This window comes from Coturnix japonica, unplaced genomic scaffold (genome assembly GCF_054131305.1).
Source record: "Coturnix japonica strain WE unplaced genomic scaffold, WE-NBRP24 Scf079, whole genome shotgun sequence".
Classification (NCBI taxonomy): Eukaryota; Metazoa; Chordata; class Aves; order Galliformes; family Phasianidae; genus Coturnix; species Coturnix japonica.
In genome coordinates, this window is record NW_028188982.1 from 384,041 (window position 1) to 404,772 (window position 20,732).

The 20,732-nt window shown below is 47.2% G+C and overlaps 1 protein-coding gene across 1 annotated transcript in view; it reads right to left on the reverse strand.

The window, feature by feature from the left end:
* NEURL4 (neuralized E3 ubiquitin protein ligase 4) overlaps positions 1 to 20,732 on the reverse strand; it is a 182,906-nt gene that overhangs the window by 71,181 nt on the left and 90,993 nt on the right. Inside the window, exons 13-15 of the mRNA XM_085534229.1 lie at positions 20,005 to 20,081; positions 14,200 to 14,278; positions 3,439 to 3,616 (exon numbers count right to left, since the gene is read on the reverse strand). Coding sequence (XP_085390355.1) covers positions 3,439 to 3,616; positions 14,200 to 14,278; positions 20,005 to 20,081 — 334 coding nt within the window. The remainder of the gene's footprint in view (positions 1 to 3,438; positions 3,617 to 14,199; positions 14,279 to 20,004; positions 20,082 to 20,732) is intronic.

Sequence of the window (20,732 nt, forward strand, 5' to 3'; positions counted from 1 at the left end):
GACCCCATTATCCCTATTGACCCCATATCCCCCATTTACCCCATATCCCCTATATCCCCCCATATCCCCTATATCCCCCTATTGACCCCATTACCCCATAGACCCCATAACCACCCCATAGACCCCATAACCACCCCATAGACCCCATAACCACCCCATTACCCCCATATCCCCTATATCCCCCTATTGACCCCATATCCCCTATTGACCCAATATCCCCCCATAACCCCCATTGACCCCATATCCCCTATATCCCCCTATTGACCCCATTACCCCATTGACCCCATAGACCCCATAACCACCCCATACCCGGTGGCAGCCCCGAACACGCCACCCCCTGGTCGGCCCCATTGATGAAGTATCTGAGGTCCCCCCTCGCCGTCCTCATCATCCCTATATCCCTCCATTACCCCCATATCCCCTATTGACCCCATATCCCATATACCCCCCATATCCCCTATATCCCCCCATTACCCCCATTGACCCCATATCTCCCATATCCCCTATATCTCTCCATTGACCCCATTACCCCCATTGCCCCCTATATCCTCCCATTACCCCCACTACCCCCACCATCCCCATTACCCCCATTACCCCCATTGAACCCATATCCCCTATATCCCCCCATTGACCCCATATCCCCTATATCCCCCATTAACCCCATATCCCCTATATCCCCCTATATCCCCCTATTGACCCCATATCCCCTATATCCCCCTATACCCCCCATATCCCCTATATCCCCCTATTGACCCCATTACCCCATAGACCCCATATACCCCCCCATTACCCCATTGACCCCATATCCCCTATATCCCCCATATCCTCTATACCCCCCCATTACCCCCATAGCCCCCATCACTCCCATTGACCCTATACCCCCCATATCCCCTATATCCCCCCATTACCCCCATATCCCCTATATCCCCCAATTACCCCCATTACCCCCATTGACCCCATATCCCCTATATCCCCCTATTGACCCCATTACCGCCATTGACCCCATATCCCCTATATCCCCCCATATACCCCATATATCCCCATTACCCCCTATGTCCCCATATCCCCTATATTCCCCCATTGACCCCATATCCCCTATATCCCCTATATCCCCCTATTGACCCCATGAACCCCATAACCCCATATACCCCCCCATTACCCCATTGACCCCATATCCTCTATATCCCCCCATATCCCCTATATACCCCTATTGACCCCATATCCCATATACCCCCCATATCCCCTATATCCCCCTATTGACCCCATAAACCCCATTGACCCCATATCCCTCTATACCCCCACAATGCCCCCTATGTCCCCATTACCCCCATTGACCCCATATCCCATATAGCCCCCATATCCCCTATATCCCCCTATTGATCCCATAGACCCCATAACCCCATATGACCCCATACCCGGTGGCAGCCCCGAACACGCCACCCCCTGGTCGGCCCCATTGATGAAGTATCTCAGGTCCCCCCTCGCCGTCCTCATCATCCCTATATCCCCCATATCCCCCATATCCCCCATATCCCCTATATCCCCCCATTGACCCCATAACCCCCATATCCCCTATATCCCCCCATTGACCCCATAACCCCCATAACCCCATATACCCCCCCATTACCCCCATTGACCCCATTGACCCCATATCCCCCTATTGACCCCATAACCCTCTATCCCACCCCATTACCCCCATTGACCCCATATCCCCTATATCCCCCTATTGACCCCATATCCCTCTATTGACCCCATATCCCCTATATCCCCCATATCCCCTATATCCCCCTATTGACCCCATATCCCCTATATCCCCTATATCCCCTATATCCCCCTATTGATCCCATATCCCCCTATATCCCCATTGCCCCCCATTACCCCCATAGCCCCCTAGGTCCCCATTACCCCATTGACCCCATATCCCCTATATCCCCCTATTGACCCCATACCCCTCTATAGCCCCCATTGACCCCATATCCCCTATATCCCCCATATCCCCTATATCCCCCCATTACCCCCATAGCCCCCATTGACCCCATATCCCTTATCGACCCCATAACCCCATATACCCCCCCATTACCCCCTATGTCCCCATATCCCCCCATTGACCCCATATCCCCTATATCCCCCTATTGACCCCATTACCCCTATTGACCCCATATCCCTTATATCCCCCCATTACCCCCATATCCCCCATTGCCCCCTATGTCCCCATTACCCCCATTGACCCCATATCCCCTATATCCCCCTATTGACCCCATATCCCCTATATCCCCCATATCCCCTATATCCCCCTATTGACCCCATATCCCCCTATTGACCCCATATCCCCTATATCCCCCTATTGACCCCATATCCCCTATATCCCCCTACTGACCCCATATCCCTCTATACCACCCCATATCCCTTATACCCCCCCCATCCCCTATATCCCCCCATTGACCCCATTACCCCTATTGACCCCATAGCCCTATGTACCCCTATATCCCCCTATTGACCCCATATCCCCTATAACCCCCCATTGACCCCATATCCCCATTGCCCCCATTGACCCCATATCCCCTATATCCCCCATATCCCCTATATCCCCCTATTGACCCCATATCCCCTATATCCCCCATTACCCCCATAACCCCCATTGACCCCATATCCCCTATATCCCCCATATCCCCTATATCCCCCCATTACCCCATATATCCCCATTGCCCCCTATGTCCCCATATCCCATATATCCTATATGACCCCATACCCGGTGGCAGCCCCGAACACGCCACCCCCTGGTCGGCCCCATTGATGAAGTATCTGAGGTCCCCCCTCGCCGTCCTCATCATCCCTATATCCCCTATAGCCCCTATTGACCCCATATCCCATATACCCCCCATATCCCCTATATCCCCCTATTGACCCCATAGCCCCCATTACCCCCATTGACCCCATTGCCCCCTATGTCCCCATATCCCCTATATCCCTTATATCCCCCTATTGACCCCATATCCCCTATATCCCCCCATATCCCCTATATCCCCCATATCCCCTATATCCCCCTATTGACCCCATAACCCTCTATACCATCCCATTACCCCCATTACCCCCACTGACCCCATAACCCCTATATCCCCCTATTGACCCCATAGCCCCCCATTAACCCCATATCCCATATACCCCCCATATCCCCTATATCCCCCTATTGACCCCAATTACCCCTATATCCCCTATATCCCCTATATCCCCCATTGACCCCATATCCCCTATATCCCCTACTGACCCTATAACCCTCTATCCCACCCCATATCCCTTATAGCCCCCATTACCCCATATCCCCTATATCCCCCTATTGACCCCATATCCCCCATTGACCCCATATCCCCTATATCCCCCCATTACCCCATATATCCCCATTGCCCCCTATGTCCCCATTGACCCCATAACCCCATATGCCCCCATACCCGGTGGCAGCCCCGAACACGCCACCCCCTGGTCGGCCCCATTGATGAAGTATCTGAGGTCCCCCCTCGCCGTCCTCATCATCCCTATACGGGATCCCGTCCCCAATGAATCCAGGTCGCAGCCATAATTGTTCCTCATGGTGTTGCCGTCCTGCATGATGGCTGTGCCACTAATAGGGGATATAGGGGTTATAGGGTCTATAGGGTCTATAGGGGTATATGGGGGTATATGGGGTTATAGGGTCTATAGGGGTATATGGGGTTATATGGGGTTATAGGGTCTATAGGGGTATATGGGGTTATATGGGGTTATAGGGTCTATAGGGTCTATAGGGGTATATGGGGTTATATGGGGTTATAGGGTCTATAGGGTCTATAGGGGTATATGGGGTTATATGGGGTTATAGGGTCTATAGGGTCTATAGGGGTATATGGGGTTATATGGGGTTATAGGGTCTATAGGGGTATATGGGGTTATATGGGGTTATAGGGTCTATAGGGTCTATAGGGGTATATGGGGTTATATGGGGTTATAGGGTCTATAGGGGTATATGGGGTTATATGGGGTTATAGGGTCTATAGGGTCTATAGGGGTATATGGGGTTATATGGGGTTATAGGGTCTATAGGGTCTATAGGGGTATATGGGGTTATATGGGGTTATAGGGTCTATAGGGTCTATAGGGGTATATGGGGTTATATGGGGTTATAGGGTCTATAGGGGTATATGGGGTTATATGGGGTTATAGGGTCTATAGGGTCTATAGGGGTATATGGGGTTATATGGGGTTATAGGGTCTATAGGGTCTATAGGGGTATATGGGGTTATATGGGGTTATAGGGTCTATAGGGTCTATAGGGGTATATGGGGTTATATGGGGTTATAGGGTCTATAGGGTCTATAGGGGTATATGGGGTTATATGGGGTTATATGGGGGTATATGGGGTCATAGGGGGGGTATATGGGATGTATATGGGGTTATATGGGGTTATAGGAGGGATATATGGGGTTATATGGGGTTATAGGGGGATATATGGGGTTATATGGGGTTATAGGGGGTTATATGGGGTTATATGGGGTTTATATGGGGTTATATGGGGTTATATGGGGGGATATGGGGTCATAGGGGGTATATAGGGGGTTATATGGGGTTATATGGGGTATATATGGGGTTATATGGGGTTATATGGGGGTATATGGGGTTGTATGGGGGTATATGGGGTTATATGGGGTTATATGGGGGTATATGGGGTTGTATGGGGGTATATGGGGTTATAGGGGGTTTATATGGGGGTATATGGGGGATATATGGGGTTATATGGGGGTATATGGGGTTATATGGGGTTATATGGGGTTATATGGGGGATATAGGGGAGGTATATGGGATTATATGGGGGATATAGGGGGTTATGGGGGGATATAGGGAGGATATAGGGAGGATATGGGGTTATATGGGGTTATATGGGGGTATATGGGGTTATATGGGGTTATATGGGGGGTATATGGGGGTATATGGGGGTATATGGGGTTATATGGGGTTATAGGAGGTATATGGGGTTATATGGGGTCATAGAGGGAATATATGGGTGTATATGGGGTATATATGGGGGTATATGGGGTATATGGGGTTATATGGGGTTATATAGGGTTATATGGGGGGTATATGGGGTATATGGGGGGTAAATGGGGGGTGTATGGGGGGTCTATAGGGTCTATAGGGTATATATGGGGGATATATGGGGTTATATGGGGTATATGGGTTTATATGGGGTATATATGGGGTCGCAGCCATAATTGTTCCTCATGGTGTTGCCGTCCTGCATGATGGCTGTGCCACTAATGGGGGATATAGGGTTATATGGGGTTATATGGGGTTATATGGGGTTATATGGGGTTATATGGGGTCTATAGGGTATATATGGGGTATATATGGGGTATATATGGGGTTATATGGGGTATATGGGGGTATATGGGGTTATATGGGGTTATATGGGGGTATATGGGGGTATATGGGGGGTAAATGGGGTTATATGTGGGTATATGGGGGGTATATGGGGGATATGGGGTTATAAGGGGTATATGGGGAATATGGGGTCATGGGGGGGTATATATGGGGTATATATGGGGTTATATAGGGTTATATGGGTGTATATGGGGTGGGTTATAGGGTCTATAGGGTATATATGGGGTATATATGGGGTTATATAGGGTTATAGGGGGTTATAGGGGGGGTATATGGGGTTATATGGGGTTATAGGGGGGGTATGTGGGGGGGATATGGAGTTATATGGGGTATATGGGGTTATATGGGGGGTATATGGGGTTATATGGGGTTATATGGGGTTATATGGGGTTATATGGGGTTATAGGGGGTATATATGGGGATATAGGGGGTTTTAGGGGGGGTATATGGGGTTATATGGGGTTATATGGGGTTATATGGGGGGTATATGGGGTTATATGGGGTTATATGGGGTTATATGGGGTTATATGGGGTTATATGGGGGTATATGGTGTTATATGGTGTTATATGGGGTTATATGGGGTTATATGGGGATATATGGGGGTATATGGGGTTATATGGGGTTATATGGGGTTATATGGGGTTATATGGGGTATATGGGGTTATATGGGGTTATATGGGGTCGCAGCCATAATTGTTCCTCATGGTGTTGCCGTCCTGCATGATGGCTGTGCCGCTAATAGGGGATATAGGGGATTATATGGGGTCTATAGGGTCTATAGGGTCTATAGGGTATATATTGGGAATATGGGGTTATACGGGGGGTATATGGGAGGTATATGGGGTTATAGGGGGATATATGGGGTTATATGGGGTTATATGGGGGATATAGGGGGTTTTAGGGGGGGTATATGGGGTTATATGGGATTATATGGGGGATATATGGGGTATATATGGGGTTATAGGGGGTGTATATGGGGTTATATGGGGTTATATGGGGTTATATGGGGGTATATGGGGTTATATGGGGTCTATAGGGTATATATGGGGGATATATGGGGTTATATGGGGGTATATGGGGTCATAGGGGGGGTATATGGGATGTATATGGGGTTATAGGAGGGATATATGGGGTTATATGGGGATATATGGGGTTATATGGGGTTATATGGGGGGATATGGGGTATATATGGGGTTATAGGGGGTATATAAGGGGTATATGGGGTTATATAAGTGTATATGATAGTATATGGGGGGTATATGGGGTATATGGGGTTATATGGGGTTATAGGGGTCCTTGGGGGGGTATATGAGGGATATAGGGGGTTATATGGGGGGTATATGGGGGATATATGGGGGGTATATGGGGGATATATGGGGGGTATATGGGGTTATATGGGGTATATGGGGTTATATGGGAGTATATGGGGTTATATGGGGTATATATGGGGTTATATGGGGATATATGGGGTTTATAAGGGGTATATGGGGTATATATGGGGTATATATGGGGGGTATATGGGGTTATATGGGGATATGGGGTATATATGGGGTTATATGGGGTTATAGGGGGGGTATATGGGGGATATATGGGGGGTATAAGGGGTTATATGGGGTTATAGGGGGTTATATGGGGTTATAAGGCGTATATAGGGTCTATAGGGTCTATAGGGTATATATGGGGTATATATGGGGTATATATGAGGTATATTGGGGTTATATGGGGGATATATGGGGGTATATGGGGGGTATATGGGGGTATATGGGGTCATATGGGGGGTATATGGGGTTATATGGGGTTATATGGGATTATATGGGGTATATGGGGTTATAGGGGGTATATGGGGTTTATATGGGGTATATATGGGGTCGCAGCCATAATTGTTCCTCATGGTGTTGCCGTCCTGCATGATGGCTGTGCCACTAATAGGGGATATAGGGTTCTATGGGGTTCTATGGGGTTATATGGGGTTATATGGGGTTATATGGGGAATATATGGGGTTATATGGGGTTATATGGGGGTATATGGGGGGTATATGGGGTTATAAAGGGTATATGGGGTATATATGGGGGGTATATGGGAGGTATATGCGGTATATAGGGATATATGGGGGGTATATGGGGGATATATGGGTTTATAGGGGGTTTATATGGGGGGTATATGGGGTTATATGGGGTTATATGGGGTATATAGGGTCTATAGGGCATATATGGGGGGTATATGGGGGTATATGGGGTTATATGGGAGGTATATGGGGTTATATGGGGTTATATGGGGGGTATAAGGGGTTATATGGGGTATATGGGGGTATAAGGGTTATATGGGGGTATATGGGGGTATATGGGGGGTAAATGGGGGGTGTATGGGGTATATGGGGTTATATGGGGTTATATGGGGGATATATGGGGTTATATGGGGTTATAGGGGGTTAGATGGGGGTATATGGGGTTATATGGGGGATATAGGGGGGTATATGGGATGTATATGGGGTTATATGGGGTATATGGGGGGTATATGGGGTTATAGGGGGTTATAGGGGTGAATATGGGGGTATATGGGGGATATATGGGGTTATATTGGGGTTATATGGGGTTATAGGGGAGGTATATGGGGTAAATGTGGTCATACGGGGGTATATGGGGTATATATGGGGGTATATGGGGTTTATATGGGGTTATATGGGGTTATATGGGGGTATATGGGGTATATGGGGGGGTAAATGGGGGGTGTATGGGGGGTATATGGGGTATATATGGGGGGGATATGGGGTATATATGGGGTATATATGGGGGTATATATGAGGTTATATGGGGTTATATGGGGTTATAGGGGGTTATATGGGGTTATATGGGGTTATATAGGGGGTATATGGGGTTATATGGGGTTATATGGGGGGGATATGGGGTTATATGGGGGATATAGGGGGGTATATGGGATGTATATGGGGTTATATGGGGTATATGGGGGGTATATATGGGGGTATATGGGGTTATATGGGGGTATATGGGGTTATAGGGGGTTATATGGGGGGATATGGGGTTATATGGGGTTATATGGGGTTATATGGGGTTATGTGGGGTTATATGGGGTTATATGGGGGTATATAGGGTTTATATGGGGAGATATGGGGTTACTATAGGAGGGATATGGGGTTATATAGGATTTATATGGGGTTATATGGGGGATATGGGGGGATATGGGGTTTATATGGGGTTATAGGGGGTTATAGGGGGTATATATGGGGGGATATGGGGTTATATGGGGGTATATATGGGGGGATATGGGGTATATGGGGGTATATGGGGTTATATGGGGGAATATGGGGTTATACGGGGTTATATGGGGTGGGTTATAGGGTCTATAGGGTATATATGGGGGATATATGGGGTATATGGGGGGTTATATGGGGTTATATGGGGGAATATGGGGGATATAGGGGGTTTTATGGGGGGTATATGGGGTATATATGGGGTTATATGGGGTATATAGGGTCTATAGGGTATATATGGGGGATATATGCGGGATATATGGGGTTATATGGGGTTATAGGGGGTCATAGGGGGGGTATATGGGGTATATATGGGGTTATATGGGGTTATAGGGGGTATATATGGGGATATAGGGGGTTTTAGGGGGGGTATATGGGGTATATGGGGGGTAAATGGGGGGTGTATGGGGGGTATATGGGGTTATATGGGGTTATATGGGGTCGCAGCCATAATTGTTCCTCATGGTGTTGCCGTCCTGCATGATGGCTGTGCCGCTAATGGGGGATATAGGGGATTATATGGGGTCTATAGGGTCTATAGGGTCTATAGGGTATATATGGGGTATATATGGGCTTATATAGGGTTATATGGGGTTATATGGGGGATATATGGGGTATATGGGGATATATGGGGTTATATGGGGTTATAGGGGAGATATATGGGGGTATATGGGGTTATATGGGATGTATATGGGGTTATATGGGGGATATATGGGGTTATATGGGGTTATAGGGGGTTAGATGGGGGTATATGGGGTTATATGGGGGATATAGGGGGGTATATGGGGGGTATATGGGGTTATATGGGGTATATGGGGGGTATATGGGGTTATAGGGGGTTATAGGGGTGAATATGGGGGTATATGGGGTATATATGGGGTTATATGGGGTTATAGGGGATTATATGGGGTTATATGGGGGTATATGGGGGTATAAGGGGTTATATGGGGTATATGGGGATATATGGGGTTATATAGGATTTATATGGGGTTATATGGGGGATATGGGGGGATATATGGGGTTATATGGGGGGTATATGGGGTATATGGGGTTTATATGGGGTTATATGGGGTTATATGGGGTTATATGGGGTTATATGGGGGTATATGGGGTTATATGGCGTTATATGGGGTTATATGGGGTTATATGGGGGATGTATGGGGTTATATGGGGTTATATGGGGTTATATGGGGGGTATATGGGGGTATATGTGGGGGGTATATGGGGTATATGGGGGGTAAATGGGGGGTAAATGGGTTTATATGGGGTTATATGGGGTTTATATGGGGTTATATGGGGGTAAATGGGGGTATATGGGGTATATGGGGTTATATGGGGTTATATGGGGGTATATGGGGTATATGGGGTTATATAGGGTCTTAGGGGGATATAGGGGGGTATATGGGGTTATATGGGGTTATATGGCGTTATATGGGGGTATATGGGGTTATATGGGGGGTATATGGGGTTATATGGGGGGTATATGGGGTTATATGGGGTTATAGGGGGGGTATATGGGGTTTATATGGGGTTTATATGGGGTTATATAGGGTTATATGGGGTTATACGGGGTTATAGGGTCTATAGGGGTATATGGGGGTATATATGGGGTTATATGGGGTTATAGGGGGGGTATATGGGGATATATGGGGGTATATGGGGTATATATGGGGGTATATGGGGTTATATGAGAGGTATATGGGGTTATATGGGGTCATAGGGGGGGTATATGGGAGATATAGGAGGTTTTAGGGGGGATATATGGGGATATATGGGGTTATATGGGGTTATAGGGGGTTATATGGGGTGTATATGGGGTTATACGGGGTTATATGGGGGGTATATGGGGTTATATGGGGTTGTATGGGGTTATATGGGGTCATAGAGGGGGTATATGGGAGATATAGGAGGTTTTAGGGGGGATATATGGGATGTATATGGGGTTATATGAGGGTATATGGGGGTATATGGGTTTATATGGGGTATATATGGGGTCGCAGCCATAATTGTTCCTCATGGTGTTGCCGTCCTGCATGATGGCTGTGCCACTAATGGGGGATATAGGGGATTATATGGGGTTATATGGGGTTATATGGGGTTATATGGGGTTATATGGGGTTATATGGGGTTATATGGGGTTATATGGGGTTATATGGGGTTATATGGGGTTATATGGGGTTATAGGGGGTATATAAGGGGTTATATGGGGTTATAGGGGATATATGGGGTTATATGGGGTTATATGGGGTTATAGGGGATTATATGGGGGTATATGGGGTTATATGGGGTTATATGGGGTTATAGGGGATATATGGGGTTATATGGGGTTATATGGGGTTATATGGGGTTATTTGGGGTTATATGGGGTTTATATGGGGTATATATGGGGTCGCAGCCATAATTGTTCCTCATGGTGTTGCCGTCCTGCATGATGGCTGTGCCGCTAATGGGGGATATGGGGTTTATATAGGGTTATATGGGGTTATATGGGGTTATATGGGGTTATATGGGGTCATAGGGGTATATGGGGTTATATGGGGTTATATGGGGTTATATGGGGTTATATGGGGTTATATGGGGTCATATGGGGTTATATGGGGTCATAGGGGTATATGGGGTTATATGGGGTTATATGGGGTTGTATGAGGTTATATGGGGGTATATGGGGGTTATATGGGGTTATATAGGATTTATATGGGGTTATATGGGGGACATAGGGGGATATATGGGGTTATATGGGGGTATATGGGGTTATAGGGGGTTATATGGGGTTATATGGGGTTATATGGGGTTTATATGGGGTTATATGGGGTTATAAAGGGTATATGGGGTATATATGGGGGGTATATGGGAGGTATATGCGGTATATAGGGATATATGGGGGGTATATGGGGGATATATGGGGCATATATGGGGTATATATGGGGTTATATGGGGTTATAGGGGGTATATAGGGTCTATAGGGTCTATAGGGTATATATGGGGGATATATGGGGGATATATGGGGGGTATATGGGGTTATATGGGGTTATAGGGATATATGGGGGATATAGGGGGTTTTAGGGGGGGTATATGGGGTTATATGGGGGTTATATGGGGTTATATGGGGTTATAGGGGGTTATATGGGGTTATATGGGGTTATATGGGGGTTATATGGGGTTATATGGGGTATATATGGGGGGTATATGGGGTTATATGGGAGGTATATGGGGTTATAGGGGGTCATAGGGGGGGTATATGGGGTATATATGGGGTTATATGGAGTTATATGGGGTTATAGGGGGTTATAGGGGGGGTATATGGGGTTTATATGGGGTATATATGGGGTTATATGGGGGTATATGGGGTTATATGGGGGTATATGGGATGTATATGGGGTATATATGGGGGGTATATGGGGTATATATGGGGTTATATGGGGATATAGGGGGGTATATGGGGTTATATGGGGTTATATGGGGTTATATGGGGTTATATGGGGTTATATGGGGTTATATGGGGTTATATGGGGTCGCAGCCATAATTGTTCCTCATGGTGTTGCCGTCCTGCATGATGGCTGTGCCGCTAATGGGGGATATAGGGGTATATGGGGTTATATGTGGTTATATGGGGGTATATGGGGTTATATGGGGTTATAGGGGAGATATATGGGGTTATATGGGGGTATATGGGGTTATATGGGGTATATACGGTTATATGGAGTATATAGGGTCTATAGGGCCTATAGGGTATATATGGGGGATATATTGGGGTTATATGGGGTTATATGGGGGTATATGGGGTATATATGGGGTTATAGGGGGTTATATGGGGTTATATGGGGGTATATGGGGTTATACGGGGGGTATATTGGGGGTATATGGAGGTATATGGTGTATATAGGGGTATATTGGGAGGATATAGGAGGAATATATGGGGTATAGGGGGTATATATGGGGTTATAAGGGGTATATGGGGGGATATGGGGTTATATGGGGGTATATGGGGTGATATGGGGTTATATGGGGTATATGGGGGGTAAATGGGGTTATACAGGGTTATAGGGGGTTATAGGGGGGGTATATGGGGTTATATATGGGGTTATATGGGGTTATAAAGGGTTATATGGGGGATATAGGGGGTTATAGGGGGGGTATATGGGGTTTATATGGGGTTATATGGGGTTATATAGGGGATATATGGGGTTATATGGGGTTATATGGGGGTATATGGGGTTATAGGGTTATATGGGTGTATATGGGGTGGGTTATAGGGTCTATAGGGTATATATGGGGGATATATGGGGGGTATATGGGGTTTATATGGGGGTATATGGGGTATATATGGGGGTATATGGGGTATATAGGGGGTAAATGGGGGATAAATGGGGTTATATGGGGGGTATAAGGGGTATATGGGGGGATATGGGGTTATATGGGGGTATATGGGGTCGTAGGGGGATATAGGGGGGTATATGGGTTTATAGGGGGTTTATATGGGGGGTATATGGGGTATATAGGGTCTATAGGGTATATATGGGGGATATATGGGGTTATATGGGGTTATATGGGGTCTTAGGGGGATATAGGGGGTATATGGGGTATATTGGGGATATGGGGGGTGTAAGGGGTAAATAGGGGGTTATATGGGGTATATAGGGTCTATAGGGTTATATGGGGTTATATGGGGTTATATGGGGGTATATGGGGGGGTATATGGGGTTATATGGGGTATATGGGGGGATATGGGGTGCATATGGGGGTATATGGGGTTATATGGGGTTATAGGGGGTCATGGGGGGGGTATATGGGGGATATAGGGGGTTTTAGGGGGGGTATATGGGGATATATGGGGGTATATGGGGTTATATGAGGGTATATGGGGTTATATGGGGGTATATGGGGTGTATGGGGGTATATGGGGTTATATAGGGTTTATATGGGGAGATATGGGGTTACTATAGGAGGGATATGGGGTTATATAGGATTTATATGGGGTTATATGGGTTATATGGGGGATATATGGGGTTATATGGGGTTATAAGGGGTATTGGGTGGTATATAGGGTATATGGGGTATATGGGGTTATATGGGGGTATATGGGGTTTATATGGGGTTATAAGGTCTATAGGGTCTATAGGGTATATATGGGGGTATATGGGGTATATATGGGGATATATAGGGGATATATGGAGGTATATGGGGTATATATGGGGTACATATAGGGGATATATGGAGGTATATGGGGTTATAGGGGGTATCTGGGGTATATGGGGATATATATGGGGTATATGGGGTCATACGGGGGTTATATGGGGTTATATGGGGGTACATGGGGTTATAGGGGGTATATGGGGTTATATGGGGTTATATGGGGTTATAGAGGGTATATATGGGGTATAATGGGGTATATGGGGTTATATGGGGTTATATGGGGTTATATAGGGTATATAGGGTATATATGGGGTTTATAGGGTATATAGGGTATATATGGGGTTATATGGGGTTATATAGGGTATATATGGTTCTATATGGGGCACCTGAGCATCCACGTGTCGTAGTCGATGTCCGTCATGGTGTTGGGGAACTCCAGCTCCTCGGGGCGGATGGCGGTGACACCTGGGGGGCAACGGGGGGCACCCCATGGCAACACCCCTATAGCCCCTATATAGCCCTATATAACCCCTATATCCCCTATATACCCCTATATAGCCCCTATAGCACCTATATAGCCCCATATAGCCCCTATATAGACCATATATCTCCTATATAGCCCCATATAGCCCCTATATAGCCCCAAATACCCCTATATACCCCCATATACCCCTATATACACCTATATCCCCTATATAGCCCCATATAGCCCTATATAGCCCCTATAGCCCCTATATAGCTCCATATAGCCCCTATCTAGCCCCTATAGCCCCTATATAGCCCATATATCCCCTATATAGCCCCATATACCCCCATATACCCCTATGTCCCCCAATATACCCCTATATAACCCCATATACACCTATATAGCCCATATATCCCCTATATAGCCCCTATATCCTCTATATACCCCTATATACCCCTATATCCCCTATATAACCCCATATAGCCCCATATAGCCCCTATATAGCCCCATATAGCCCCTATATACACCTATATCCCCTATATAGCACCTATAGCCCCTATATAGCCCCATATAGCCCCTATAGCCCCTATATAGCCCTATATAGCCCCATATACCCCTATATAGCCCCATATAGCCCCTATATAGCCCCATATAGCCCCTATATAGCCCCATATACCCCTATATACCCCTATAGCACCTATATAGCCCCTATATAGCCCTATATCCCCTATATACCCCATATTTACCCCCATATACCCCCCCATATACCCCTATATACCCCTATATAGCCCCTTATACTCCTATATATCCCCTATATACCCCCTATATCCCCTATATAGCCCCATATAGCCCCTATATAGCCCTATATACCTCTATATAGCCCCAAATACCCCTATATACCCCCATATACCCCTATATACACCTATATCCCCTATATAGCCCCTATATAGCCCCTATATAGCCCCTATAGCCCCTATATAGCCCCATATAGCCCCTATATAGCCCTATATCCCCCATATACCCCTATATCCCCTATATACCCCTATATACCCCTATATAGCCCTATATACAACTATATCCCCTATATAGCCCATATATCCCTATATCCCCTATATACCCCATATATACCCCACATACCCCCTATATAGCCCCATATACCCCCATATAGCCCTATATCCCCTATATACCCCATATTTACCCCATATACCCCCCCATATACCCCTATATACCCCTATATAGCCCCATATAGCCCCATATAGCCCCTATATAGCCCCATATAGCCCCTATATCCCCTATATAGCCCCTATAGCCCCTATATAGCCCCATATAGCCCCTATATAGCCCCATATATCCCCTATATAGCCCCTATAGCCCCTATATAGCCCCTATATAGCCCCTATATAGCCCCTATAGCCCCTATATAGCCCCATATACCCCATACATACCCCTATATCCCCTATATAGCCCTATGTACCCATATATATCCCCTATATACCCCTATATAGCCCCATATAGCCCCTATATAGCCCCATATAGCCCCTATATAGCCCCATATACACCTATATAGCCCCTATAGCCCCTATATACCCCTATATACCCCTATATACCCCTATATAGCCCTTATATACACCTATAGCCCCTATATAGCCCCTATATAGCCCTATATCCCCTATATACCCCATATTTACCCCCATATACCCCCCCATATACCCCTATATACCCCTATATAGCCCCTTATAATCCTATATATCCCCTATATACCCCCTATATCCCCTATATACCCCATATACCCCCCATATCCCCCCATATATACCCCATATACCACCCCTATAACCCCATATACCCCATATACCCCCCATATCCCCCCATATACCCCCCATATCCCCCCATAAACCCCCCATATCCCCCTATATACCCCCCATATACCCCATATACACCCCCTATAACCCCATATACCCCCCCATATCCCCCTATATACCCCCCCATATACCCTCCATATCCCCCTATATACCACATATACCCCCCAAATCCCCCTATATACCCCATATATACCCCATACACCCCCCATATACCCCATATACCCCCCATATCCCCCTATATACCCCATATATCCCCCCTATAACCCCATATACCCCCCCATATCCCCCTATATACCCCCCATATACCCCCCATATCCCCCTATATACCCCATATACCCCCCATATCCCCCCATATATACCCCATATACCACCCCTATAACCCCATTTACCCCATATACCCCCCATATCCCCCCATATACCCCCCATATCCCCCCATATACCCCATATACCCCCCATATCCCCCTATATACCCCATATACCACCCCTATAACCCCATATACCCCCCATATACCCCCCATATCCCCCTATATACCCCATATACCCCCCATATCCCCCTATATACCCCATATATACCCCATATACCCCCTATATCCCCCCCTATACCCCCCATATCCCCCCATATCCCCATTATATCCCACCCTATACCCCCCATATCCCCCTATATACCCCTATATCCCCCCATATACCCCATATACCCCCCATATACCCCCCATATACCCCATATCCCCCCTATATACCCCATATCCCCCCCCTATAACCCCATACACCCCCCATATACCCCATATTTCCCCTATATCCCCTATATTTCCCCTATAACCCCCTATATCCCCCATATCCCCCCTATATCCCCCCCATACCTCCCATATCCCCCCATATACCCATTATATCCCACCCTATACCCCCCATATCCCCCTATATACCCCTATATCCCCCCATATACCACCATATACCCCCCCTATAACCCCATATACCCCCCATATCCCCCCTATATCCCCTATATACCCCCCATATACCCCCATATACCCCATATACCCCTATATCCCCTATATTTCCCCTATATCCCCTATATTTCCCCTATATCCCCTATATTTCCCCTATACCCCCTATATTTCCCCTATATCCCCTATATCCCCTATATCCCCCCTATATTTCCCCTATATACCCCATATACCCCCCATATACCCCCTATATACCCCATACACCCCCTATATCCCCTATATTTCCCCTATATCCCCTATATTCCCCCTATATCCCCTATATTTCCCCTATATCCCCTATATTTCCCCTATATCCCCTATATCCCCCATATCCCCCCTATATCCCCTATATTTCCCCTATATCCCCTATATTTCCCCCATATCCCCCTATATCCCCCATATCCCCCCCATATACCCCCTATATTTCCCCTATATCCCCTATATTTCCCCTATATCCCCTATATTTCCCCTATATCCCACCCTATACCCCCCATATCCCCCTATATACCCCCCCTATAACCCCATATAGCCCATATACACCCATATCCCCTCATATACCCCCCTATACCCCCCATATACCCCATATACCCCCCTATACCCCCCATATCCCCCATATACCCCCCCATATCCCCCCATATATACCCCATATACCACCCCTATAACCCCATATCCCCCATATACCCCCCATATCCCCCTATATACCCCATATACCCCCCTATAACCCCATATCCCCCCCATATCCCTCTATATACCCCATATACCCCCTATATCACCCCATATATCCCCCATATCCCCCTCTATACCCCCCATATACCCCCTATACCCCCCTATACCCCATATACACCCCCTATAACCCCATATACCCCTCATATCCCCCCATATACCCCATATACCCCCATATCCCCTATATACCCTCCATATACCCCATATATACCCCATATACCCCCCATATCCCCCTATATACCCCATATACCCCCCATAACCCCATACACCCCCCATATGCCCCTATATACCCCATATACCCCCCCTATAACCCCATATACCCCCCATATCCCCCTATATACCCCCCCAAAACCCCGCATATACCCCCCATATCCCCCTATATACCCCCCATAGCCCCCCTATATCCCCATATACCCTCATATCCCCTATATACCCCATATACCCCCTATATCACCCCATATACCCCCCATATCCCCCTATATACCCCATATACCCCCATATACCCCCCAAATCCCCCCATATATACCCCATATCCCCCCCATATACCCCCTATATACCCCCTATATCCCATATATTTCCCCCATATACCCCATATCCCCCCTATATTTCCCCTATAACCCCCTACATACCCCATATACCACCCCTATAACCCCATATACCCCATATACCCCCCATATCCCCCTACATACCCCATAGACTTCCCTTATCCCCCTATATCCCCTATATCCCCCCTATATCCCCTATATCCCCGCTATATCCCCTATATTTCCCCTATATCCCCTATATCCCCCCTATATCCCCTATATACCCCCCATATACCCCCCATATACCCCTCATATCCCCCCATATACCCCATATACCCCCATATACGCCATATACCCATTATATCCCACCCTATACCCCCCATATCCCCCTATATACCCCTATATCCCCCTATATCCCCCCTATATCCCCTATATATCCCCTATATCCCCTATATTTCCCCTATATCCCCCCATATCCCCCTATATCCCCTATATCCCCCCTATATCCCCTATATTTCCCCTATATCCCCTATATCCCCCCTATATCCCCTATATCCCCCCATATACCCCCCCTATAACCCCATATACCCCATATCCCCCCTATATCCCCCCATATCCCGCCATATACCCTCATATCCCCTATATACCCCATATACCCCCTATATCACCCCATATACCCCCCATATCCCCCTATATACCCCATATACCCCCATATACCCCCCAAATCCCCCCATATATACCCCATATCCCCCCCATATACCCCCTATATACCCCCTATATCCCATATATTTCCCCCATATACCCCATATCCCCCCTATATTTCCCCTATAACCCCCTACATACCCCATATACCACCCCTATAACCCCATATACCCCATATACCCCCCATATCCCCCTACATACCCCATAGACTTCCCTTATCCCCCTATATCCCCTATATCCCCCCTATATCCCCTATATCCCCGCTATATCCCCTATATTTCCCCTATATCCCCTATATCCCCCCTATATCCCCTATATACCCCCCATATACCCCCCATATACCCCTCATATCCCCCCATATACCCCATATACCCCCATATACGCCATATACCCATTATATCCCACCCTATACCCCCCATATCCCCCTATATACCCCTATATCCCCCTATATCCCCCCTATATCCCCTATATATCCCCTATATCCCCTATATTTCCCCTATATCCCCCCATATCCCCCTATATCCCCTATATCCCCCCTATATCCCCTATATTTCCCCTATATCCCCTATATCCCCCCTATATCCCCTATATCCCCCCATATACCCCCCCTATAACCCCATATACCCCATATCCCCCCTATATCCCCCCATATCCCGCCATATACCCTCCATATCCCCCTATATACCCCATATACCCCCCCTATGACCCCATATCCCCCCTATATCCCCCCATATACCCCATATACCCCCCATATACCCCCCATATACCCCTATATACCCCATATCCCCCCTATATCCCCTATATTTCCCCTATATCCCCATATAACCCATATACCCCCCCATATCCCCCTATATACCCCATATACCCCCCCTATAACCCCATACACCCCCTATATCCCCTATATTTCCCCTATATCCCCTATATTTCCCCTATAACTCACCCGCCTCGATGGACCCCGACCATCGATCCACCATCTTCTGGATGACGATCTCAAACAGTTCCCCGTCCCTCAGCGCCCTATAGGGGGGGACACGGACATATAGGGGAATATATAGGGCCAATGGGGCGGATTATGGGGGTCTAGGATCAGATTATGGGGGTTTAGGGTCAGATTATGGGGTCCCAGACCCCAATTATGGGTCCCAGCCCCATATTATGGGGTCCCAACCCCATTTAATCCCATATTACGGACCCATACCCCAGATTATGGGATCCCAGCCCCAGATTATGGGGTCCCAGCCCCATATTAAGCCCTTTTAACCCCAGATTATGGGGTCCCAACCCCATATTAAGCCCTTTTAACCCCAGATTATGGGGTCCCAGCCCCAGATTAAGGCCATTTAACCCCAGATTATGGGGTTCCAGCCCCAGATTATGGGGCCCCAGCCCCATTTAATCCCCCTTTACCCCCAGATTATGGGGTCCCAGCCCCATTTAATCCCCTTTTACCCCCAGATTAAGGCCTTTTAACCCCAGATTATGGGGTCCCAGCCTCAGATTATGGGGTCCCAGCCCCATATTAAGCCCCTTTAACCCCAGATTATGGGTCCCAACCCCATTTAATCCCATATTACGGCCCCCATACCCCAGATTATGGGGTCCCACCCCCATATTAAGCCCATTTAACCGCAGATTATCCCCCTTTACCCCCAGATTATGGGGTCCCAA